General features: G+C 34.5%; 1 protein-coding gene across 1 annotated transcript; it reads left to right on the top strand.

Moving 5' to 3' along the window:
• Positions 1-431: 431 nt before the first annotated feature.
• On the top strand, positions 432-25,243 carry LOC133197693 (somatomedin-B and thrombospondin type-1 domain-containing protein-like). The gene is made up of 4 exons (XM_061333846.1): positions 432-988; positions 9,269-9,475; positions 18,992-19,118; positions 23,573-25,243. The coding sequence occupies exons 1-4, from the start codon at positions 748-750 to the stop codon at positions 23,865-23,867; spliced, it is 870 nt and encodes a 289-aa protein (XP_061189830.1). The 5' UTR covers positions 432-747; the 3' UTR covers positions 23,868-25,243.
• Positions 25,244-25,579: the final 336 nt, after the last annotated feature.

Raw genomic sequence — 25,579 nt, 5'->3', positions numbered from 1 at the left:
CTTTTTTTTTAATTAATCAATGGCGACTGTACATACGTAAATTGCGTTATTAATCTCTCGAAAAAAAATGTCACATTAAAATGGAGGAAAACTCAGATCGCAGAAAGGTAGCAAGTTAATTATAAAAGGTTAAACAATTTTGTCACTGGCGAATTACATAGAAAGGGGTGGGGGGTTAGAAGAAAACATTGTCTTTAATTGTTCCTGGAAAAAAAGCGAGAAAGACTATTTTGTCTTATCGTGGTAAACATTAGGAAATGAAATCTCATTATCACAGTAAGATGTTATGATTATCGTGCAATTATCCTGACACTGAGTAAAGTAAAGGGTTGTGTTCGCGGTGCGCGCAGTTACCTGTACACCCAAAAGTTTGGTGGTAATGAATATTCATAAGTTGGAGGTATATATAACATTCGGACTATCCGCATCTTTGATAGTAGTACTTAGAACTAACAAGAGAAAAATTAAACATTAAATGACAATATTTTATTTACGGGTGATTCATTCGTTCTGGTTGGTGACGGATATTTTGAGAGTTTCCCCTACTAGCTAGTAGAACACAAAACTTGCAAGAGTGGAGTAATTGAACCGCTAGCGCGTGGCAGTGTGTACAAGACATCGCGCGAACCAGCAGCGCTCTGCGGGAGGAGGCGAAGAACAAGGATAAAGGCCTTCAACAACACACAAAAGTGTACATTTTTACTTTTTGAAAAAAAATAAGGAAAATTCTTTAAAAAGACACCTAACATGGTTGGAAAAAGTGCCCTTTTGTTGCTTGGATTTGCTGTGTGCGCGGTGTATTTTAGTGGGCCTGTTTCAGCTTTCAGGACTTGTGCTGAGGCCCGCTACTGCTGCCCGGGCCGAAATAACACATGCTTTGCTCATGGACCCCGAATGGATAACGATAATAAGCAAAAGAGATGTTTTTGTGATCAGGAATGTGTAACTATGGGGGATTGCTGCATCGATTACACACAAACGTGCACAGGTATATTTTCTCACCAAAATATGTTGCCTAGCAACTCCTAAAATTTTATCTGCACGTGTGCTTGTAAGATAAAAGCAATTCTTAGATTAGCATTAAGATTACCGTGGGTCGGTCTGATCGTCTTTAACCAGAGTGGTACCAGTTTCCCCATTTTCAATGAATTTAATTATTGAGAAATTTAAACCCAAAATTAACAATTTTTCTGGAGGGCGATTGAGGTCGGCAATAGATTACCTCACAATAAGTTCTGATTTAGAGGTTTATTATAAGCAATCCTGACCCCAGGCTGTGTGTTTAGTTGGTGTAAGTCCAGGCTCTAAGCTAATCACAGAGGCAGGCCCAGGATATCACTGCTCTGAACACCAATTCACTGAATACACACATGGCTTTGTATATGGTACTCAACCTTAGCTAAGAAAATGATTATCAAGCAGGTTTGGAATATTCACACCGGTGGTTCTGTATTGGTAGAGATTTAACATACTCGGGTATAAACTCGGACCCTTTAAAATATCCTGGGTGTCTCTTAATCACAGATTTACTTATGCTTCGTATCTATTTTACTTTTCTCTCCCTGACCACCCAGAAAATTGGATATCCTGATATTCCAAAAGGAGGGATTTGTGAAATGTGGAATTGGTCAACAATTTATGGTTGTTATTTATCTGTCCTCTCTTTGAACTGGGTACTTTGTCAACATCATAAAATTTTTGTTTTAGTTCAAATACAAAGTGAAGAGGCAATTATCATACCTGGGTGTCATTGGGAACAAAAAAACCCATATACACGCTGATTTTGCAGAGCTGTTAGTCCTGATTTCCAAATGAACTGTAAGACTTAGCAAACATCCCTGCTTCCTGATTTGTTTACATTAGACAATTTTGTACGTAAAGTGCTAGACATGTTACCTAACATTGAAGTAACACACACAGCATTGATTCAAGGCTTTTACCCAGTTCTGTAATAATTATGTCCTGATATTTCATCCTTGAGTAGCTGCAGAAGTATAAGCGTTATGGTTGTATATTTTAGTCTTTATGGTCAAAGACTAAGATATAAAACCATAATGCTATAGTTCTGCAGCTAATCCTTGAGTTAATGGAATTCTCTGATCATTACAAAATTTTCTAGTGCAATCTTTTTTTGTTACTGTCTTGTTGAAGATGATCTAAGCAATCGCTAATTTTTACTGACAGAAAAAGGGGAGCAAGGAATTCTTTGAGAATTTCTTGATTGATGAAGAAAGTAACATCATTTAGCTGAGGGTTGCTAAGCATGTATAATGACCTTGATTTGTGGAGGATCATTGACCCCATCAGATGCTGACGAAACCATCAAAACCTAGATCAGCAGCCAAATTTGCATACTATGGAATGTCTCAAAGGTTGAAATCTTCTGACCAGTTTCCACAGAACTGGGTCATGTCTGGGTAGATGTTTTTATAGCCACTTGTTTTTTAAGAGGGATTATATCGGTAACTGGAAAGAGAACAGAGCCTAGAAACATGCAGCTGTCATGTTTTTTGATTTGGGTTAAAGATTCTGGTGCTCAAATAGGTTACTTAGAATGTTTATATTAACTTGATTTTTCTGCTATGATAACAAATAAAGGTTTTAGGTTCATTTGAATTTCAGTTTGGCAGCTATGGTCAGCTATTCATGAAAGAGTTAACAAAAAACTTAAAAAAAAAAAAAATTAAATACACTGCATGGTGACAGCATACTGAAATCAAGTGTAAATGATGCTCATTAAAGTTAATCATTTGACATCCCCCCTGACCTAATGACAGTTATGGTGGCTGTTGTATGGGGATAAATACCTATCACTGGGGTGTCTACAAGAGAAGAATATATTGTTACTGGGTCAGATCAGGTAACTCTTTAATTATTACCGATGATTCTGGACCAGTAAGCAAGGGTACGTCCTGTGATCTTCAGCCATATTAACTTACACCCATTCCACCCTTCAGGAGGATTTTAATGCTTCCTTATATAAGGGCTTTTATGGTGATGTTGTTTTGCATGGCTAGGATTGATTGTCAAGTAATTGCTTTTTAATAACATACATTGTCTCTGAGCTGTATATATTTTTTCAATCTTTATGTGAAACATTTTTCTCTTCGGTGCCTTCAGAATTATTACTTCAGGAAGGAATGCAGCATTATAGTGAATTGGTCAAATATGAGTTTTATGGCATGTTATAAATTTCTAAAAATGGTGCTTTTAAGTTCAAGTCTGGGCAGCAGGATTAATATATGAATTCTGATTTGAGCCACCTTTTTATGAAAAATGTGACATCCATCTGAATGCTTCAAGCCTATAAAAGAAAGAATGGTCAAAGCACATACAAGAAAGAGACTTATATGACCAAGATATGGATTCTAATAGAATCAGGTGGCTTGTAATTTGAATATACTTTTAATTTTATGTTAATATGCTGTCAGATATTTATTCTAAGTGTGATGAATGATCTGGCCAGAGAACTTTATCAATTGAATTTTTATTTCCAGTATCACCTGAATCTGATAAACGCAGTATATGTGGACACATAAAAGTAAGGGCTAAATGATGCCCCTTGGCTAACCTAATGATAGGTCTCAAAATGATAGCCATCTTTCGAGATGGTGACACCCTGTGTAAAGAATTACATAGTCAAATTGATTTTATAGCTATGGACTGGCCGGCTGGTCAAAACACCTTTATTTTTTTGACATTTAAGGGTAAAATGGTGTATAGTTAAATTGTTTGGTATTTGTAAATGTTTCACTTTTGCCACTGTCTGTCACTGCCAGTTTCAAATGAATCTAAATGGATTTTTAAAGAACCAAACAAAAAATGATGAGTCAATCTACATTTATAAATTGAAGACAGGAGAATACAATTGACTTTTTAGAAAAACCTCTTAAAACGTGTTTGCATGGTCATCAACACACACTTAAGCCAGGTCATTTAGCATTTTTGTCTTGAACATACATAAAATACCAAAGATGTCAACATAGTGATTTCTTTCACAAATATTTCACATCAATTATCCCTTTGTGTTGAAGAAATATCTCTTCTATTTAAACTATTCAAAAAGAATTTTGTCTGAAACAAGAGAGGTTTATTCAGAGTGAAAGTTCTCATAAATTATTTAAAATTTTGAATCATTTAACAGTTGACTTTTGTATCTTTAAGCAGAAATCCCAATTTATAACATCTTGTTGTTCTGCACCTGTTCATTAGGGGAGACTAATTACCCAACAGAGCACCTTCTGTAGCTTCCCCCAAACACCAGAAAATGGCGTGTTTGACATAAACTCTGTATCCACAGTGATCTGCAATAAATCAGAAGCTGCTTTGCACCTGTACATTGCTGCAATAATCTGCGTCATCAAGTACCTGACAAGCGATTAAGGCCCAAGATTGATGGAAATTAAAGCCTTGTGCCTCCTAGCTTCTACTCTAAAGGAATATAGGATCTTAGGCTTGCTACCAAGAGCTAGATTGTAGAAGATATATTTTGTTTAACAAACAATGACCTCAAGTAGCATAAAAATATAAAAAACTTAGTCATTATTAACATTAATGTCCTGTTTAAAGATTTCAGAAAACTTTAAAACATAATCATATAATGTAAATAAGAGATTCCATTAATGGCCATTATGTAGATATAATTTTTTCAGGTACATGAGTAACTTGTGTAAATACACATATAATTTAGCCCATCTGTGTGGTAAATACCAAGGCACAGGGTATAACTTATGCTTCCTTCGTGTATCAAAAGTACACTAGCTAACATATGCATAGACTTTTATTTTTTGAAATTCAACAACTATCTTCCTAGTTTGTTTTGTTTTTTTTTTTTTTTGATTTTCAACAACATTGCAACCAAAAGGTAAAATATGTAGAACATTTACATTAAGACCAGTGGATTTCCAGAGTTTTAGTTCTGACATGCATAGCTGGTACTTTGAAAGATTTCTCTCTTTGCTACCTATTTCTATACTAGTTGAGAGCTTATTACCTCTACTTTTAAAATGCTACTCCTCCTACAGTTTTAATCTGATTACAATATAACTTAATACACAAGTATACATCAGTTTTTGATTTTGGTGAACAGTGTTGTCATAGTTACCAAAATTAGAATTTTTGTGAATTTCTTTCAAAATGCTACTCCTACTACACCTTTTGTCCAATTGCAATTAACTTGATTTAGAAAGAGACTAATCCAAGGATCATTATTTTATTTATTGCTGTTGCCAAAGTTTCAAGTCTAAGTGCTACCTTTCTCTACCTTTTTAAATTTAGTAAAAAAAAAAAAAAAGAAAGAAACAGTAGAGCTACATTCTCGACCGAGACTTCTGGTTTTGTTGCTTCTAATGAAGAGAGGTAGCTTGATTCTTACTAACATATTACATTTACAAATCATCTCTATTCTTTTTTTTTTTTTGAGATATTATCCTGACCTTGGGGACTTCCATCTTTATAATAGTGGTTTACCAAAAGGAAGGGGCCCCCAGATTTAGGGACTTCTGGCTGATTAGACACCTCTGTCCTTGGGTTTTGTACTAGCTTTCTCTTCAGTGGAGATTATGAATTGATAAGGTTCTATGAGATAGGATTTTACGTTTGACTGGACTGTCTACAGACACTACTCAATGTTGTAAGATGTTGTATTTGTCAATTTGTTTGATAAATGATGAGAAAGAATTAGGTATGTCTGCTTGTCAGCATAAAGATAAATGAAGCATGTTGAGATGAGGTTTTTTCAACATGGATTAAATTAGGATAAGTACAAGTTTTTTATCCGAGGTCTGTGTTCCTCCACAGCTTAGTGTTGATAACATGGGAGGGACTCTTTGATCACTCTTGTCATAAAAGTCTTCAACATAATCCAAAACAGTTTTATCTCTCTGGACAAGAAATACGTGATTGCAACCAGAAAACAATGCACTTTTAAATGGAGAAAAATTGAATGATAGGTCACCTTAATATGACCAAAATGAAGAGAATGTGAAGCATCTAAAGATGCACTTTTAAATTAATCAGAGTAAATATTGTGATTAAGAAATTAAAAGTTTAATGAATATAAAGTTAGTAAAAAAAATCAATCCAACTTGTTGTTTTTGTCCAGCTGTGAGTAGTAATGAATTAAGTACTAATAGAGTGGACTTGATGGGATCAGGTGATGGATTTAGCGAGTATGTGAAGTTCTGTTGATCGTAAGACTGACCAGGCTTTTGTGTATGAGGACTAGGTTATGATAATATTGACTTAGTATGTGTAAAAACAGCAGGCTCTTGTTGGGTCCTTGTTTAGGAAAATCACACGTCTCCTTTGAACTGTCATGACTTAATCGTTTTGTCTTCTTACCTAAACACACCTGGCAATACAGAGGTTTATCTTAATGTGTTCTGTCGTGATCCAGACCATAATACTTAGTTATACACGAAAATGTCAAATCAGTACACCCTCTATATAAATGTCCCCCATTTCTATCAGATGTCCCCAGGGTGTGTTTCTGCCTTGTTTGCATTCCTCTTAGATGTGCATCTTGAGACATTTTCAAGTGGGATAACGATGCATTATTGTCTGGCTTTTTCCTCGGTAGATTTTTTTCAGGAGTTAGGGCAATATCGGCACATCTGGAAAAAGAATGATTCATTGCTGTAAAACACCATTGTCTTTTTAACCTTGCATTTGACCAGAAAATCACTGCCAATTTTCTTCCAAAGTTCCTCCTTAAGAGAAGAGTATTGAGCATGACAAATCTACCATAATGATAGATAATCATGCCAGTTTGCCAGAATGGAATTTTCATGACCCCCAAAATTTTAAGGTAATCAACTGTTAATTGTTTAAAAGAAAGGGTTGGGAAATTCGACCTGGGACAACCTGTGCAGAAATTTGAGATAAACCTCAAGAGAAACCTTTTAGGCAAGATATCATCTGGCAACCCAAGTTGGGATTTTAGAGATGTGATTGACAGAATTGAGCATTTAAGCGATGAGGCAAATTTAAGATGTATACACTCTTCAAGGTGTTCTTTCAGATTCAACTGTCAATTTGAATTTTTTGAGATCTTCAGAATATCTGTCTCACTCTTTGACAATAATCTGGTGCATATCTTTGTAATTCTGGAAGGAAAATGAATTGCTTCTCAGTTTTCGTCTGCAACCTAGATTAATCTCTCACCCTGTGTGAATATTTTATACTTCCTTTGTAACTTAAGAATTTCAAAGATTTGCTCTTTGAATTTTGGGCCATCTCAATGTTGGTGGTGAGGTAATGACTGCCTCTGTCATGTTTGTGTTAGGTAATGTTCTGTCTTGATGGCTGCTATTTCAAAATGTGTTCACAATTGGGCATTGAAAAAATTAATTTAATGCATTCAGACTTTGGTGTATTAAAAATTGATAGATGTTTGAAAATATTTTATGTTCCTGAGTCACTTCCATTTTTCCAGACCATGCATTAAATAAAAAAAAAAAAAAAGCAATAAACAGTGAAAACCACAGGTCATAGCTAATACCAATACATTGAAAGTAGGAGGAGCAATTAATTAAGCTGATGAATTTAATTACCTGATGACTTGTTTAGTTATTTATCACACCATAATCTTTTTGTTTCTCTTTGACTTAAAAAAAACAAACAAACTTAAATTAAGGTATCTCTTGATAATTATCCTATAATGCTAGAACAGTATGTGTAGCCACTGAGTCTTTGGATGAGATTATTGAAGTCAAGAGTTATCTCCCATGAGAAGGATTTAGGTCCTATCATCTGAGTGTGAACCCAGTATTATCAGGGTTATTATGTAAACACTGCCTGAAACTTATCAAGCTGGATTAACACCTCCATAGTGTGAGGACTTTCCTCAATTTACAGGAAATTTCTTAGACATTCCTAGACACGATAAAGCAAGAGTCCGTGGTCCTTTATACACCTAGTATAAAATGATGAGTTTTTCTTGCTCTCTCTCTTTTTCTCTCTCTCTCTCTATGTATATACAGTTGAGCTTCGTTATCTCAAACACAGATATCTCAAATACCATGGATATGTTGAAGTGATTTTGAAGTTCCAAGCGCTTATTTCTGAAGTATTTTACCCTGGATATCTTGAATCCTCAGATATCTCGAAGTATTTTTTTTGGTCCCTTGAAGTTTGAGATAACGAGGTTTGACTGTGTATATATAACATTTTCACTGTTCAGTATTTAAAGGGTCTTGGTCTGCTTTGTCTGATCCTTACACTCGGACAGGTAAAGCCACCTCACGATAAGTTTATAATTTAACACTGATTGAGAAGTTAATTCTTACAGAGGTCTCCAGCAGTTAACCATGATTAGGTATTCATTACCTGTGGATTTGTAGGTAAATTGGATGGGGATGAAAACTGGGGGTGTGACCTGATTTTCACCAAGATTCAAAACCCTAACAGTGTTAGGTTTCTCTCTGGAGGAAATTTCTATCCTGGTCTTAATTAAAGTTTTCTATAAAACACAACTATTTTATTATAGAGCAGATCAGAGAGAAAATGTATTTTTTATGTGTACATTTAATTGCAATGTAAAGATTTGTATTTTCCCCCACAAAATTCATTTAGAGAACAGTTGTGTCATGATAAATAGATGGTGAAGACAGAAAATTCTATGTTTTTTTTCCTGATAGTCCCTACATGGAGTCCCTTTCTACAGAGAATACAATATCTATGTGAACTATTTGATACTAATGCTGTCTACTGTCCTTACAAGGGATGATATTATTAAATCTCTCTCTCCTATATCTTCATGTACAAATGGGACTGGATTAATGCTGACTAATGCTATCATCAACTAATCTTTGATTTGAAAGAAAATCTGGAATATTGGATTCCATAAAATATCATGTACAGGTGACACTAATGAAAATTTCTATTTCAATTACCAAATCATTCAAGGTCTCGGAAGGTTAGTTTGAACATAATTAAAATTATTGACCAGATTTTGTATAAAGAGAAAGTAAAAACAACATACACTTGAACTTTGGTATCTCAAACATTGATATCTTGAATACCATGGATATGTCAAAGTTAGTTTAAAGTTCCAACCACTTTTTCATTGTGTATTTTAACCTCAATATCTAAAATCCATGGATATCTCTTTTTTTGAAGGGGTTGGGAAGGGGGGGGGGGTCATGAAGCTCGAGATAATGAGGTTTGACTGTATAATATTGCTCAATACTAGGAATTTATCTACTCACAAGATTTCTTTGACTGTAAGAATAAATATTTGTTTAAGCCTCATTTTGTTTTGTTTTAGGTAGAGATTGCTTGATGGAGGAGTGGGGATCGTGGAGCGAGTGTGATGAGCTATGTGGATACGGGACTCAGAGGAGGAAGAGAAAGATCCTCAGACACAGACAACATGGAGGAAAGAAGTGCCCAGTCCGCCATGAAAAACGGGCATGTGTGGGCGACCAGTGCTTTGCCGTCCAGTCTGTTGAGTTCAGGGGCAAAGAACTTAGTGGTAAGTTGTCTGAGAGTGGGTTATAATCTGAATAGTTAGTTGTTTATCTCCTGGAGCCTGTTTTACTAAAGAATGTATGTCTAAGACTAACAACAATTTTAGTTGTTATACCCCCATTCCGAAGGAGTGAGGGGTATATTGTTTTACACTTGTGTGTCTGTCTACCTGTGTGTCCGTGTGTCTGTCTGTAACAAATTTTCGTCGCAGTTTTCTCAGCAAGTACTAATCACAGATAATTGAAATTTAAGGACAATCTTTGTTTATGCATGCCATATGATGGGAGACATATTTGTTTGAATCCGATGTCAACTTCCTGTTTATCCGTGCGTCTGTCCATACCAAATTTCTGTCACAGTTTTCTCAGCAACTGCTCAGCGCAGATGCTTGAAATTTTAGCATAATCTTTGTTTAGGCATGCCAAATGGTGGGATTGATTTTTGTATGAATTTCGATGTCAACATGAGAGTGTATATTCACATCACAGCGGGGATATTACTAGTGAGGATTCACTCACAGACTTCTTGTTTCTAACATCTTTCCTAGCTACCCAATGTATTTGATAAAGATTTTTTGGTTTTAGTCGTAAGTTCTTTTGTAAAACTGGGCTGTGGTCTGGGTTTTATTAAGAGTTTAATTATCCCCTTACAATGAAGTTAGAGGGGGATATAGTAACACATTTATATTTGTGTGGGTGAGTGAGCCTGTAATGGAAGTTATGCAAGTAATAATTTATATAGAGATCAATGTGCTATTTTGTGAGGGGATGCTCAGCTTTGCTGTGCCCCAGTTCCTATAATAAGAAGAGTTGCACAAAAGTAGTATTGTAACTGGATGCTATTGTGCCATTAACCTAAATACCCACAGTATTAATGTAGATAATTGTCTTTTTATTGTTAGTTTCACAATTTTTTTCTGTACTTGACACAAATTAAAGAGAAGACCAAAAGAACATCAAAAATAGGAAATTTTGGATCAGGCATATAACTATGGAATTTGGGAAGCTGCATGTGTATTGCAATTTTAATAACAAGATTTAAAGGGTAAATGAAGAATATATTAAACTGATAATTTTTTAATCTTACTACAAATATTCACTGTGTCCAAATTTATAAAGAAATAACTAGGCAGTACCAGACATGCCAAAATTATGTACAAAAGGATTAAAACTTGAGAATATGTCATAAATGATAATATAACATAAATAGACTGTTTTTATGATAAAAGTGAGATTTCAACGAAGGCAATGCCGGGACAGTGATTTTAGAGATATCATTATGTAATATGGAGAATGATAGTATGCTTTTATTATGTAATTTTAATATGCTTCTCAAATTTATCTTACTCCCAAGATAAAAATCTGTAAAAGTTTTCAATGATTTATAGGAGAATCTGAAGGCTGATTTTGTTTACAAGACATGGAACTTACTAAGTAGAGAATTCTTAGAGAATGGCCAGGAATTTTAAGGGAAATGAACATCTTATCCTGCCAGATGCACTTAAAAAAAAAATGCATTCTTTCTTTTCTTTGCTGAATAGAATCGCAAATAAAAATCTATGTTCATTAATTTCTTTCCAAAAAGCTTTGGAAAGGTGTGGGACATAATATTCTGCGTAGTTTGACCTAGAAAAACAGATATTTGGGTCTTTTGATGCAATAGGAACTTATACAAGAACTTGATAACTCATGCCTTAGTCTTATAGGAAAGAGTTCATATCACTTATTTGAAAATCACTGGGAGGTCACAGATAACTGTTTTACGCTTTGACATCAGAGTTGCTCTTGCATCATGACACACCAGGACGCTGGTTCTTAGGTCTTTGATACCGATCCCTTATAATCCAGTTTGATGGAAGAATGTTTATGAAAAAAAATTTATTGAAGATGTTTGGAGATTTGATGTTAAAAAAGAAAAACAAATTAATTATTTTGAAAAAAAAGGTTTATATCAGTTTGCATGTACTACAATCCTACATACCATGCTTAAGTAGTCAGTACACATTCCTTCTCTCTCGCATTTTACCACTGGAGAGTGGATTACCAATAAGTTTAGGAAAGTATGTGGATGAGAAGTAAATCAGAGTCGGCTGAAACACTTGGGATTTGCTTTTTCTTCCTGACTTCCACTGTGTGGTTTGTGTTCCTAGTCATGTTATTCTCTAATCAGCATCTTGTTGGTTAATTATGGCAGAAGATGTTTGTCTGAGAAAGGTGGAGTCCCAACATTTGTTCTACATGTGAGCTACTTTATGAATGAAAGAAAGAATATCCCTCTCTGAGAATTATTTTGTACATCCATAGAATTGGAGACAGTGTTGTTTGTACCTTCTTATATCTTCTGAAACATTGCAAATCCACTAATGTCGATATAGTATTAGGAGTTTAGTCAACACTTCGTCATCTTCTGTTTCTTTACATTTAGTTGAGGCCCCTTACTCATTTAACTACTGATGCAAGCAGCATATGCCCGTGACCCAGCAATGCAATTATACAACCACAATTTAAACCATATTTTGACATCTAGATAAACATTTGTAAGATACAAATAATTACCGGTAACAACAAAACTGAAATCAAAAGATAAACAACAGACATACTGGTATTCATTTGTACACAGGCCCATCATCAGTTTTTGTTGAAACTAAACTTACCTTTGATTTAACCTCAATATCTGTTGTTAAAAAATATTTCATATAAAGTAAGAAATAGCAGGGATTTTTTTTTTTAGAAAGATGCAAAGGATAACATAGCTGCAGAACTGTAGCATTTTGGTTTTATATTTTATTTTTGACCGAACGCTTCAGATCCCTAATGCAAATATCGTGGTGCAATTTACAGCACAAGATTTTCTGTGCACGGTTGGGGAGAATTTCCACTTTCCAGCAGTGGTCATTAACTACCTTTCACTTCACTCCCTAATTCTAGACATATTCTTTAACCAACCTGTATATCTTATCCACCTCCTAACCCTTTATAGTTGTCTCTACTGAACAATAAACTTGCTCGTTTTGAATTTTTTGTCGGATGGCAGAAAATTCAAAACAAGCAAGTTTATTGGTCTGTAGAGATGATTGTAAAGGGTTAGGAGGAGGATAAGATAAAAAGGTTGGTTAAAGAATATTCCAGAATTGGGGAGTGAAAGGTAGTTGATTGACCAATGCTGGAAAGTGGAGAAATTCTCCCCAACTGTGCACAGAAAATCTTGCAGCACATCATATTTTCATTACAGGATCTGTAGCATTATGGTCAAAAGACTAAAATGTAAAACCATAATGCTACAGTTCTGCAGCTAAGTATAACGTACTCAAGAACCACTTGCAGTACTGGAGAGAGATGAATATCACTACCAACATCTAGTGGCAGTCAGGTGAACTTATAAATGTCAATAATTCAATTTGTCATTTTCCCCTAATATAGAGAATTTAGAAACATAAACATGTGAAATGGGTTGCTTCAAATTAATACCAGAAGTAGTTGATGAATTGTACAGATCATCTTTGGCAGTAATTTGATTAATAGTGATGATAAATGAGGCAGTTTGAACATTTAGCAGAAAACTTGTGTGTGGTCTAGCATGTTTAAGTAGAGGCCAATGAAGAAGATACCATTTTTCAACATAAAATTTCCAATGTCTGTAAACATGTAGTGAGAGTATCTGGACAAAGTTGTAAATAAGAGAGAGAGAGCAAAATATGAGGTATATCATAATTAGCAGCATCAATAAAGCAGCAGGAAGTATTGTATGTTTGTTTGTATAATGTCCCTTTGAGAATTTTTCACTCATATCAGGACACCACCACTTGTTGGGGGAGCGCTTCAGATTTAGGGCTGGTACACACGGTAAGGCTTGCCTTATAAGTCTAAAACCTTACGTTTTGCAGACCTTACGGCTCTCATGTCCACAAGCTAAGGCAAGACATACATGATTGTAAACAACATTTTCATAAATTCCACATCTTTTTGAGCCATAAACAATGCACATCATAAAAATAGAAGAACAGATTACTAGCTAGGACTTTGAAATAGTTTTACCGACCACTGCATTCACACTTTTTTAAAAAAAAAAAAAGGAGGTTGAACAGATTTTCATTATCTTATTCTAATTTATTTTGTGTTCTTTTCAATCTACCAATGCATGCATGTGTATGGTTTGATAAAAAATAGATTAACATTGGGGTGAAGGGTTTTCATTGGTTTAGAAGAAAATGTCAGCTAAGTCTAGTATAAAGAGAAATAGAGCAGTGTTCTATTCGTAATTCAGATTTATAAGGCTCGAAAAAACGTGTATTAAGGGTGTACACACGGTAAGGCTAGAACGTAAGTTCCATGACTTATAAGGCAAGCCTTACCGTGTGTACTGGCCCTTAGACTTGGACTCTGCATATACAGCCATTGAGCAGTGAGGGATCTTTTTCGTGCCAGCACCTATGCAACACAGGACCTCAGTTTATATGGTCCCATCCAAAGGACCGGTCCCCACGTCCCGCAGTGGGATTCAAACCCATGATGTAAGGATCAAGTCCTTACATCCATGACTCTGGTGCAAATGCTCTAGCCACTGAGCCACACGGGCAACCATGCAGCAGTAAAATGTCTTCTTGAACCACAAGTGGGACATAAATTCCATCTAGGAACCTGTTCATACAGATGTTTTATGCTATAGATCACCTCTGAACCCCTCACACTGGAACAAAAAGAAATTTTATTTTATGAATGACATTTAAAAATTATGTTCTCCTGATTAGAGAATTTTATGAACCATTATGGCATCACATTTCACCGATTGTAAATGTTATGAATGATAATTCTGCTGATAAGATCTCTAATTTAGCAGCAGTAAATCATATTTCTTGGCAATTATACCCCACCATTGGAGATGATAAGGCAATGAATGAAATAGCAATATACCTGGATGTCATTTTTCTGATTGTTTTAAAACACCTGCAAATTTGTAGTTGTAATGGGGTGCAGGGGTCATACAAGGTCAACAAATTGGGGTTGCACATTGAGGACTTTGTTTTCTGTGTGATGATGAAGCATTCTTTGCTCAGGCTAAGGCATCAAAAGCTGAAAGATTTATTTCCTTATTATTATTATCCAGATTATGACAGAAGATAATCATTAAGTCATTCTAGGAGTTGTGATTTAGTATTTAACAGTAACCTTGTTTTCAGAAAAAAAAAAAAAAGGTACTAAATACAGGTACCGGTAGTGTGTCACTGCTATTTCCGGAGGATCATGAAATAGAATCAAAATGTGAAGGTTTTTAATCGGCAAACAAATACCTCTACTGCCTCTACAGTGTTATAATGGGGAGCCTATTAATCACAGTTTTTCTTGCTCTCGATTATACCCTGTCAGCTGCGTCATTCTGTTGTTACGAGTTGAATTATTAGTGCTCTCATCCAGAGGTGAAACCCCCAGTTCAGAACAGTTTGTCTTAATCCTGTTGAACTGACAAATGACCAAAAATTATATATTTTTTCTCACTGTACAGGCATATTTTGAATTGGTCACTGCTTTGTTTAACTATAAAGAGGGGTTGTCTGGAGTACAAATCAACAGCTCCTAGGGGCTGATTCAGAAGTTTTAGTAAACCACAATTTCCTCTCTATATATCTCTGGTATTTAATGGATCATCTTGACATTGGAGAGTTTAGGTTTTGTGGTGGGTATAGTGAGGGTTTTAAATAAGATCCATGTTTCTCAGGCCAGACACAAGATTATCACTTCTACCGCACACTGATTGTGTGGTATTGCCAAGGATCATAAAAAAAATACCAGTATTTTAAATGTGTTTTTTCTTCATACATCAATGTTTTTGTATAAACTATTTAATCAATATTGTGTTTATATGTAATACATGGCCGGATGTTTTTATAATCTTGTGGTAAAATTGTGAGAAAGTTTTTTACTTTTTGCACTTTTGAAGAGTACTCTGTTGAATTTTTTAAATTTGTAATTTGATAATGTGAAAGAGAAGATAAGAGCAAATTTATGAATGAAGTAAAATGGATATTAATTGTTACACAAATAGGGTCATTGTTTTGTTGAAATTTATATGAACAAGGTGAAGGGAGGTCAAACTCAAACAATGTGTCTTATTTTCTGACATAAGGCAGAAGTTTGGCACCTATATGAAGAATTTTTTGAGGAGTTGTTGTAGAAATGTAACTTTATCCCTTTATCTCCCAAACTTTCTTTGAAGTCAGTTATGATCCCATTATGAACACCATATTTTAAGAGTGCTCGTGTGCAGTTGTTTGGTTTGTAAATCAGTTGTTTTATCAGTAACTCTTTGTCTATTTCTCTGTACTTTAAGTGGAAGTCCTCCGATTGCTATCAGCAGTTTGATACTATACATAATATGACCCTTATAATTACCCTTTAAATGCCTTTTTAATCATTAATAGACATCTCTTAGATTCTGAATAGTCTACACTTGACTTTTAAGTAACAAGCTTTAGAAAATGTTATTTGTGATTATAAGCATGCATTTAATCTTTGTACTCAAATATGCCATTTACACCACATCAAAGTCTGTGTTTTAGTAAAGGTTAGGATCAGGTTTATGATTTTGACATATGTTCTGCCCCTGTAAACTCTATATCTTAAGTGACAAAGTAAAATGCTTCTGTCTTGTGCTTAATATTGCATCAATATAACTTCATAACTTTAATAAAGTAAAATATTATTTTTGTAAAGATGGGATACAAGCCATTAATTGAAATCTTTATGTGAGAAATAAATAACACTCAGTCTGCTCTGTATAAAATTACATATCCCCTAGGGAGATTAGCATCCCTCCAAGGGAGATAATCCTGTTTGAGTAATACCTGGTAATCTCCCCTTAATCTGAGCTATGTCTGGGTTTTTATCATTTTTCTTCCTTACTGTTTTGTGATACAGACATGGAGAAACTTGATTTCCTTTCCATATTTTCTGGATTTAGCATTATATCCCTCTGCACTGCCTCAACTTTGTTCCCCAGAAGGTATTCAGATCCCTACATTATAAAAGGTACTGTTACTGGCTTTATGAAAAGTGTTATTGTACATGTATTGTTCAAAGACAAATTTCCTTTGTGTGCAATAACTACAGTAGAAGTGTACTTATATACCACAATATCTATCTGAGAGTTTTAAGTAGCAATGTAAAGTATTTCTATACTACTATGTTATAAATCACTTAACCATTGTACATTATATTTATAATTACTTACTATGAGAAGAATAGAGATATGATTTTACTATGCACTCTCATCTTAGTCTTTTTTTTCTTTAATGTTTACACAACCAAATAGAAATTCTTGCCAAGCAAAAAAAAAAAAGGGGGGGCATAAGAAATTATTTGATGAGGGGGCACAACCATAGATTATCTTTGTTTTCTAATGTAAAGTATATAGTTTACGTTGCAAAATTATTGAGGGGCGCAACTCTAAACTAGCTTTGTTTTCTATACATTTGAACTTCAGTCTCTCGAACACGGATATCTCGAATACCATGGATATGTCGAAGTGATTTGGAAGTCCTAACCACGTATTTCCTTAAGTATTTTACCCTCAATATATCAAACCCTCGGATATCTCTCAGTTTTTTCTTCGGGTCCCATCGAGTTCGAGATAACGAGGTTTGACTGTAGTTAAGTATATACTGGAAAATTGTTGGGGTTTGGGGCATGGCTACAAGGCATATATTTAGTTTTACAAATACATATGTATTACTAAAAGGCCATGCAATTTAAAAGCTTTAAAGCATACACTCCTTGGAAATTTTACAAAATGGAGAGTAGATCAGAAGAAGAGTGTTGAAGATTTTTTGTGTACAGAATCAATCATTATAAGTTTTCTCCAGTCCTTCCCCAGTGATTATCAGAAATACCAGTGTAATCTAAAATAATCCCCACCCATCTGTTTGGATTCCAAGCACCCTGCAGTGTGGACCATTATCTGCCATCAAACCGCCCAATAGGATTACAAGGAGCTGGCCTTGTGGACACCCAGCAAGAATTTATTGTCCAGAATTAAAACATTTTTTCCACCTATTGGGCTCCAATTTTCATCAACTTTGAAGTTTTCTGAAGGGCTGTTGGAGCATGAAAAAGGGTTATATTTACAAACATGAAGATGACTAGTGGCCAAAGAATGCACTTATTGAGGGAAAAGTGGTTTTCTCATGCACATATGTAACGATATTAAAAAGTCATTTGTTTGGGGAGACCCTGCACTTAGATCTCTAGTTACAACCAGAGAGTGTATGTAAAATTGATGAAGGTTCTGACACACAGTGGGACATTTGTGCATCATATCTAAAAAATTCCATGTCAAGAAGTAATTAACAATAGTTTTCCTTTTAATGACTTTTCAAATTGGTTATCTGTAACTTACAAGTATGATATTTTTGTTTGAAAAGTCCTTGCACAAATATTTATCATCTTACAGGGTTTCAGTAAAATAACTGTATGGGAGGTATTTCACTTTTCTTTTCAGATTAAATACCCCTGACTTTCTTGACATGTCAGTTTACATATCTTTGGCTTATTTTACTAGATAAGCATCTTTCGTTTAACTTTTGAAATGCAATACCTCAATACAATGGGAGTCTGAACACTGTGTGAAATGCAGAAAGGAAAAACACTGGTTTTCTGACACATATTGTTTACATATTTTACACTTAGGCTGTCACATATCTGGGAGGAATATCATTTTTTGACACTCCCCACTCACAAAATCTTGACATGAAACAAAGTGCAAGGATACATTAAAAGTAGAGAGTCTTAAATAATGCATGGTACACAGCAAATAATCCACTTTTAAGGCAGTTTATCAGTATGCAGGGGAAGTAATAAATGTCAGTTGTGTAAATAAGTTTTCTCCTTTTTGACCTATCTTGGTGTCGGTGTTTGTTTAGCAGTAATGAATACAGACAACTTATGTATATCCTTCCAGGTTACGATATCACTGCTACAGACAGTTACTGTATTTAAATGCACATTTGTTACATTTACTGTGAAAATAAAACAGTACTTCTTTGATAAAATGGCTATCTAGCGAGGGTTTTTTTTTTTTGCAATACAATACAGTCAAGTCTTGTTAATCCAGACTCTTGTGTTCCCTAGAAAGTCATTTGCAGTTGTGAAGCATCCTTAATATTGAAACATACATATTTTCGTAATTCGGATATGTAGATTTTCATCTGGAATGTAAAGGTGTCAGGAATACTGAGACGCCACTTTTCCATATATAAATGATGGTAGAAAATGATGGTAGAAAAATCATGACAATGATTTAGTTGTAAAAGAAGTCTTGATGTGTTTTGTTCACCTCACAGTAAAATCATGTTTACCTTTTGTTCCAATTTCTACTGATTTACTGACCTTTACTATTTTTTTTAGTGAATATAAAACTCTCTGGAGAGCTTGACAAAGTTTTAAGTTACTTTTTAAAATTTTAATATAAGGAAAAAAATAATATTATAAATAATTGATTAATTTTTTACACACTTGACTGTCTTTTACAGAGGTTGGGAAGATTTTACCAGCAGAATTTGGAAGATGGAGAACAAGTAGCTTGTACAGTATGGAACATGATATAAGGAGAAATCTGATAGAAAATCGCCTCAGCAATGAAGTCCCTACTAGATTACCGTAAGTAGCAAAGAACATAGAACAGTTTTTTTTTTCAGTTTTCTATCATCAGGTCACAGCCACCTCAATAAGTGTGTAGTTTATAAAGATAAAAAGGATTCAAGGCTTTGATCACTCACATATTAAGATGATCCACCGAATACATTGTTTGAAAACCAAACCAGTTCATGTAATGATACAGGAATTTCTTCTAAGTCCTCACACCTGGATATTTACCTTTGCTTACCTGTCCCCATCTGCCTGTCTCAGCTGTGCACACAGTCAAATCCTTAGGATGCAATTTTACCCATTCAAATTTGATTCAGAGCTTTTTTGTGAAAACTAATTCTCTCCCATATTCAGAGACCTTACAGCCAATACATTTCTAATGATCTACGGACAATGAAGCCTTTTGGTCCAAGGTTAATTGATATTAAGTCTAGCACCTGGAAAGCACCAACACCAAAGGCACAGAGTACATGTATCTGTAGAATTAATGATTAGAATATCAAGCTACACTCCGTGGTAGCATTTCTCTTTGAAAATTTAAAGTAAGAGTCTGAATTACATTTATAGTCAATATATCAAATTTAGTATTGGTATATAGGAAACAAAATACCCATCCAAGTAGAAACTGAGATGTTTTACACTCGTTATATGGAAAAGATCAAGTGTTTTATCAGTGGGTGGCAGAGATATAATTGGGGGTACAAATGGAACATCTAAGCTTGCAGGACGGGGAATTTCTTTCAAAAAAGAGTCTTTGCAAGTGCCTGAATGTGAGCAGGATTATTCACCAATTATTTTGCATACATTTCTCAATTTTCTTGTATTTGGAGATTTAGGTGAACAGACTTTAACCACCTGTTACAATTATTATGTGTTAAGCATATTGTGGTCAATAGTATAGAATTTGGAATGCCCATATAGTTTTATGAAGGAGGAAATACACATGAAACAGTAATTTTACTTTTTGTTTTTTGAATGTAAACCTTAGAAGTGGTCTTATTTACTCTCTTTGATTGGGAAGTGTTTTTTAGCTCTTTTGCTAAAGGAAAGAAGTTTTTCTGATTGAATCTCATGCTAAATGAAAATATTGGGTTACTGATTTTACCTCTCCTGCTAGAGGGAAGTGGTTGTATTCCAGATTTTACCTCTCCTGCTAAAGGGAAGTGGTTGTATTCCAGATTTTACCTCTCCTGCTAAAGGGAAGTGGTTGTATTCCTGATTTTACCTCTCCTGCTAAAGGGAAGTGGTTGTATTCCAGATTTTACCTCTCCTGCTAGAGGGAAGTGGTTGTATTCCAGATTTTACCTCTCCTGCTAAAGGGAAGTGGTTGTATTCCAGATTTTACCTCTCCTGCTAAAGGGAAGTGGTTGTATTCCAGATTTTGCCTCTCCTGCTAGAGGGAAGTGGTTGTATTCCTGATTTTGCCTCTCCTGCTAAAGGGAAGTGGTTGTATTCCAGATTTTGCCTCTCCTGCTAAAGGGAAGTGGTTGTATTCCAGATTTTACCTCTCCTACTAAAGGGAAGTGGTTGTATTCCAGATTTTGCCTCTCCTGCTAGAGGGAAGTGGTTGTATTCCTGATTTTGCCTCTCCTACTAAAGGGAAGTGGTTGTATTCCAGATTTTGCCTCTCCTGCTAGAGGGAAGTGGTTGTATTCCAGATTTTGCCTCTCCTACTAAAGGGAAGTGGTTGTATTCCAGATTTTGCCTCTCCTACTAAAGGGAAGTGGTTGTATTCCAGATTTTACCTCTCCTGCTTAAAGTAAGAGGTTTTACTACGGATTTTCCCTTTCTTGCTAAAAGAAAGTGGTTATGCTACTGATTTTGAAAAGGAAGAGGTTGAAATACTAATTTTAGTCACATTCTCATGCTAAAAGAATTGTTAGTTTTACTTTATTTGACCTTTTGCTAGAAAGAAGTGGTTGTGCTACAAATTTTTACTCTCTAACTTTGTGCAATTGTTATGCTTTTGAGTTTAACACATTAGTTAAGGAAAATTGTCTTGGTTCAGACATTTGTGTATGGAAGAGTCTGGGAGATGCACACACACAGAGCCACTGGAAACAAGGTTAACTTCCCATTCTAATGTAGAATAATTGGTGTGGAGTCAGTAGCTGGCAAAGAGAATTGCTACAGCCAGACAGATCCTAAAAAAACTTACAATTACAGAAAGTTGACACCCTCTCAGAGAAATTGACTCACTCAATAAACAGGCCAGTGTTGAAATTTACCAGTGTTAATAGTCATATTGAGTTTCAGTGATTTTCAGCACTTGGGAAACAGTAAAGGGTTGTCTTTAGTGTTTTGTTGTACATGTATTAGAATTAAGTTTCAGTTTTTTCAAGCACTGAAGTACCTCTTATTCATGCTTTTATAAGAAACAAAAATTTAACAATTTTAAAGATCAAACAAGTCTTGTATGTATACTTGATAAGAACTTGAGGATAAAGGGGGAAAAAATCACACTTTTGAATGTGATGGGCTTTCAATCAATTGCTGTCTAGTCAAACATATTAAATCTCTCTTTATAAAGTTTCTTTTTTATTGTAGCTAAAATTTCACGTGTGTGTGTGTGAGTTATCATTAAATCTTCTTTAATTCTTTCAAAATAGAACAAAATTACCAATGTACATTTCACAAATTTATGAATGGTTGTATGGCTCTCAAAAAGTGAATGATTCATAGCTATGGCAATTTCCTTGTTCAAAGCCCCGACTTCTCTTAATTGCGTAGGAAACCATGTAAAGCCTCAGTGTTAAGCTTTAAGATTTTACTTCCAACAAAAAAAATTCTGAATGAAGAAAAAAAATTGTGAATGAGTGTACTTTTCCCAGGATATTAGTTATCTCCCAAATCAAGCATTAATTTGGAGAGATACAAGATCCACTTAAAAAAATAGTTAAAACATGGATAAATTTTGATATTTTCTTAATGATACTTGCAGGTGCTAAAAATTTGATCATGTTTCCTTATCATAATCCTCAGATTGTGTGAAAAGCTGTTTTTTTTACAGTAGATATGTGCATCCCTCTAAACATATGGTTATCCGGGAAGACACCTGGTTGTCGAGAGAAAACACAAATCCACGCAAATACGTCATTATGTTCACTTAACTGCACCTCACGTATGAGGGGTCAAGGGTTTGCCGATCATCTTCTTTGTATTGGGGATGAAATCAAATGACAAAATCTGACAGTCACACAAAGAATTAATTTCACTTTGATTGTAGTATTTGTAACTTGAAGCCATTGAAACTCTCCATAAACAAATCTGTAGTAGCTTACCATATAATTATGATTGACAGATGCAAGTTACTGAAAAATGTCAGCGTGGCAACCGCTTGTTAAAAGTTTATCTGAAAAAGGACAGTTTCTATATAAGATATTTGTCATCTGAGATCTTTATTTTTTTTCACTTTTTCCCCTCTTAAAGTACTATTTTAAGTTGCTGTGCACTATAAATGCTTCTGGATGACCCAACATTTCCGTATTCAGTAATCCAATTAAGTGAATCCTCGAGGATTTAAATTCCAATTAAGTTTGATTGAATCCAATAAAACAGACATCAATTTTATGAATGTATTTTTTTGTTTCATGAATTCTAGATTAGCATCTAGGTTGCACCTGCTTAGGAGAGAGGAAAACAGATTAAAAACATGAAGCGTGTTCTGCCATACCTTAGTGCCTGAGTTAGGGTCGGTTCTCTGAAGCATGAAGAATATCTTTATCTGATTAGGGATGTAAACATCCATGTAAGATGCAACCCCATTTCCTAAGTCTAAAAAGTCAAGAGTGGCATGGCAACACTCCAAAATAACTCAGATATACATTCATTTCTAAAACAATTAAGAATGGATTTACTAAATCCTTAAAGTAAGACTTGCACCATTTCTTGTTCAAAAATAACTTTGTTATGGTTAGTTTGCAGTACAAGTGGGTTTGTCTTTTCTTTTGAACACCTTGCAAGACATGTAATTTGTACTGGTGTGCTCTACTGGCCTATTAAGCTTTCAATGATGGGAAATTGGAATAAGATTGGTATCAGCACTCTCAGTTCAACCCTTTGCCAACATTTTAATTCATTTTTTTTCTCTGAATTCCATTGATAACTGAGAAATGCACATACATAATTGATTATTGATTAGAAGGAGCATCTGTACTAATGGGTTTTGAGATTACATATACAGTCAAACCTTGTTATCTCGAACTTGATGGGACTGAGAAAAAACTTCAAGATATCCAAGGATGCAAGATATCAAGTGTAAAATACTTAAATAATAAGTGGTTGTGGCTTCCAAATTACTTTGACATATCCATGGTATTCGAAATATTGGTGTTTGAGATACTGAGGTTTGATTGTATTATTTACTTTTGCCTATGTTTTACTGAATAATTCTCATAGCAAAGCCATAGCTCTGATTAAGGGCACTGAACAGAGGGTAGGACTAATAGTTCAAAATTTTATTTTAGATACTGTGCCAAATTTACCATCGTCGCTACAAGCCTGTATTGCAATAAGTCGGGAGCTGATAAAAAGTGGGCCAATGAACTACAGTTGAACAGAACGGTGTGCATCCAGTGTGATCCATTCGCAATGAGCAAGGAACTTGGAACCCGTTGTATTGGACATGGCGTGTACAACCACACCACACGCTGGAAGGCTGTGGATGTCCCGTATTGCAATGGACAGTGGAAAATGATTACTAAACCAAAGGATGGCTGTGTGTGTGATGTAGAATCCAAAGACAGCTTTATTTTAATCTGAGAAGAATTGCTCTTCATTCTGTAAAATGATAATGAAGTATATGGTTGTATTAGAGTATAGTTTACATAATATTACATCTTTTATGTCTGTCAGATTTTGGTCTTCTCATCTAAGACAGTGAAATGTAGTGGTACCGAATTCTGTGAAATTGAGATTTGTGGTGTGGTTAAGATGAATGAACATGAAGTTATCTGGGTTTAGATTTATGAATTCAAATATTTGTGTATGTTCTGTCATTGTACATATAAGTGTGTAAAGAGTTACTTTATCATATGTATTTCTACTTCACATTGTCATATAGTACTTTTTTTTTTATCTTAAAAGACTGGAAGGGTGGAATTAGTGCTAAATAAGATGTATGAAAATGTAATCAAATGGAATCTGTATGGTTTTGTAATCTTTGGCCAGTATCAAATTCAAATACCGGTAGAGGTATGTATTACCTGAAAAAGGTGATTACTATATATTTTCTCCTTTTGATATACTCTATATAACATCTCAAACACTCCAGAATTTGGTTGTGGTTGCAGCATTTGATGTCATCCATAAAATCCCTCTGTATTCATTTATCTTAAAAATACTCAAAGTCCAGCAAATTACATATAGATATGAATCATAACCAACGAATACCTCACATAAAACATACAAATGCATCATGGGTAAAATAATTCATCTTGAAAAAGAGGCTACTTGTGATATCTAGACTAAAGGAGGTCTGAAAAACAATTCTGTAAATCATTTGTACATAAAATTTTGTGCATTGGTGTACAAAAAAACCCTTTAGATGATGAAATGATTAGATACTGATTGAAATGGTGCTTCCTGATTATAAACAAAAATGTAACCAGAAATTGCACAGTTGATTTGGCTAAGCTTCTGATATGATACCCTGCTTTCATATTATGAATCTGCTTATAGTGGTCCCTGTTATGTATATGACCAGGATTTGTCCCTCATGCTAGCTTTACACATGTTCTGTTGTGTATATAAAACATTTGTTGTAGAGTACTATAGAAGTTTAACTGTGTTATATTATCCTCATCATTTCTACCTTTTTCTACATTTGCATGTAGACATTTTAATTATTATGTTAACTCTACCTGTACATGTAGCTTTTATACTCTATTTTCACCATTACTGTAGCCTTCTTTCTGTAATTCAAATTCATTTTAAATGTTCATTTCTATAGTTGAATGTTGTGATAGTACTATGCAAACCCCCCAAAAAAGTGATGAGAATTGACATCAAATTCTATTTGTCTGTGTGAAGGATAATTATAAATGCATGCATCTCATTTTGTACATATAAAATAATAAATTTAGTATACTCATTTGAAATTAAATATACTGAAATAAAATATATTAGTTACCAATAAATATGAGTTATTTTTGGACTGTTAAGTGATTGGATTTCCCATTTTGCAAGTACTAGCTGGGTACATGTGCCAGTTTTACAAGAAGACGTCTTAGGAGCATGTTAACTCTAATGAATTTGTTTACGTATTACATATATATACAGGTAATGTGTTCAAATGTTGATCAAGGCTGAGATCAGGCCAAGAAAAGGTTCAAGTGGAGTTCCTTATTAAGAATTTTTATTATGACTACATATTTGCCTGTGTAGTGGTACAATACATTCTGATGCAACTGAGAAGTAAATTTTGACCAAGTCAACAAGAAAAATAATATTTTATTACCTTGAAGATGGTTCCT

The sequence above is a fragment of the Saccostrea echinata genome, unplaced genomic scaffold (genome assembly GCF_033153115.1).
Source record: "Saccostrea echinata isolate AGI-Se365-2 ecotype Australia unplaced genomic scaffold, CSIRO_AGI_Sech_v1 ptg000030l, whole genome shotgun sequence".
In the NCBI taxonomy this organism is placed as follows: Eukaryota; Metazoa; Mollusca; class Bivalvia; order Ostreida; family Ostreidae; genus Saccostrea; species Saccostrea echinata.
Note: the sequence above shows the minus strand (reverse complement) of the source record. Positions and strands in the feature narration are given on the sequence as shown.

Bases quoted from the DNA above. Each gene is read 5' to 3' on its own strand.
- LOC133197693 (XM_061333846.1), top strand. From the start codon at position 748: ATGGTTGGAAAAAGTGCCCTTTTGTTGCTTGGATTTGCTGTGTGCGCG. The intron at 989-9,268 runs GTATATTTTCTC...GTTTTGTTTTAG, and splicing joins TTACACACAAACGTGCACAG to GTAGAGATTGCTTGATGGAG. The intron at 19,119-23,572 runs GTAAGTAGCAAA...ATTTTATTTTAG, and splicing joins GAAGTCCCTACTAGATTACC to ATACTGTGCCAAATTTACCA.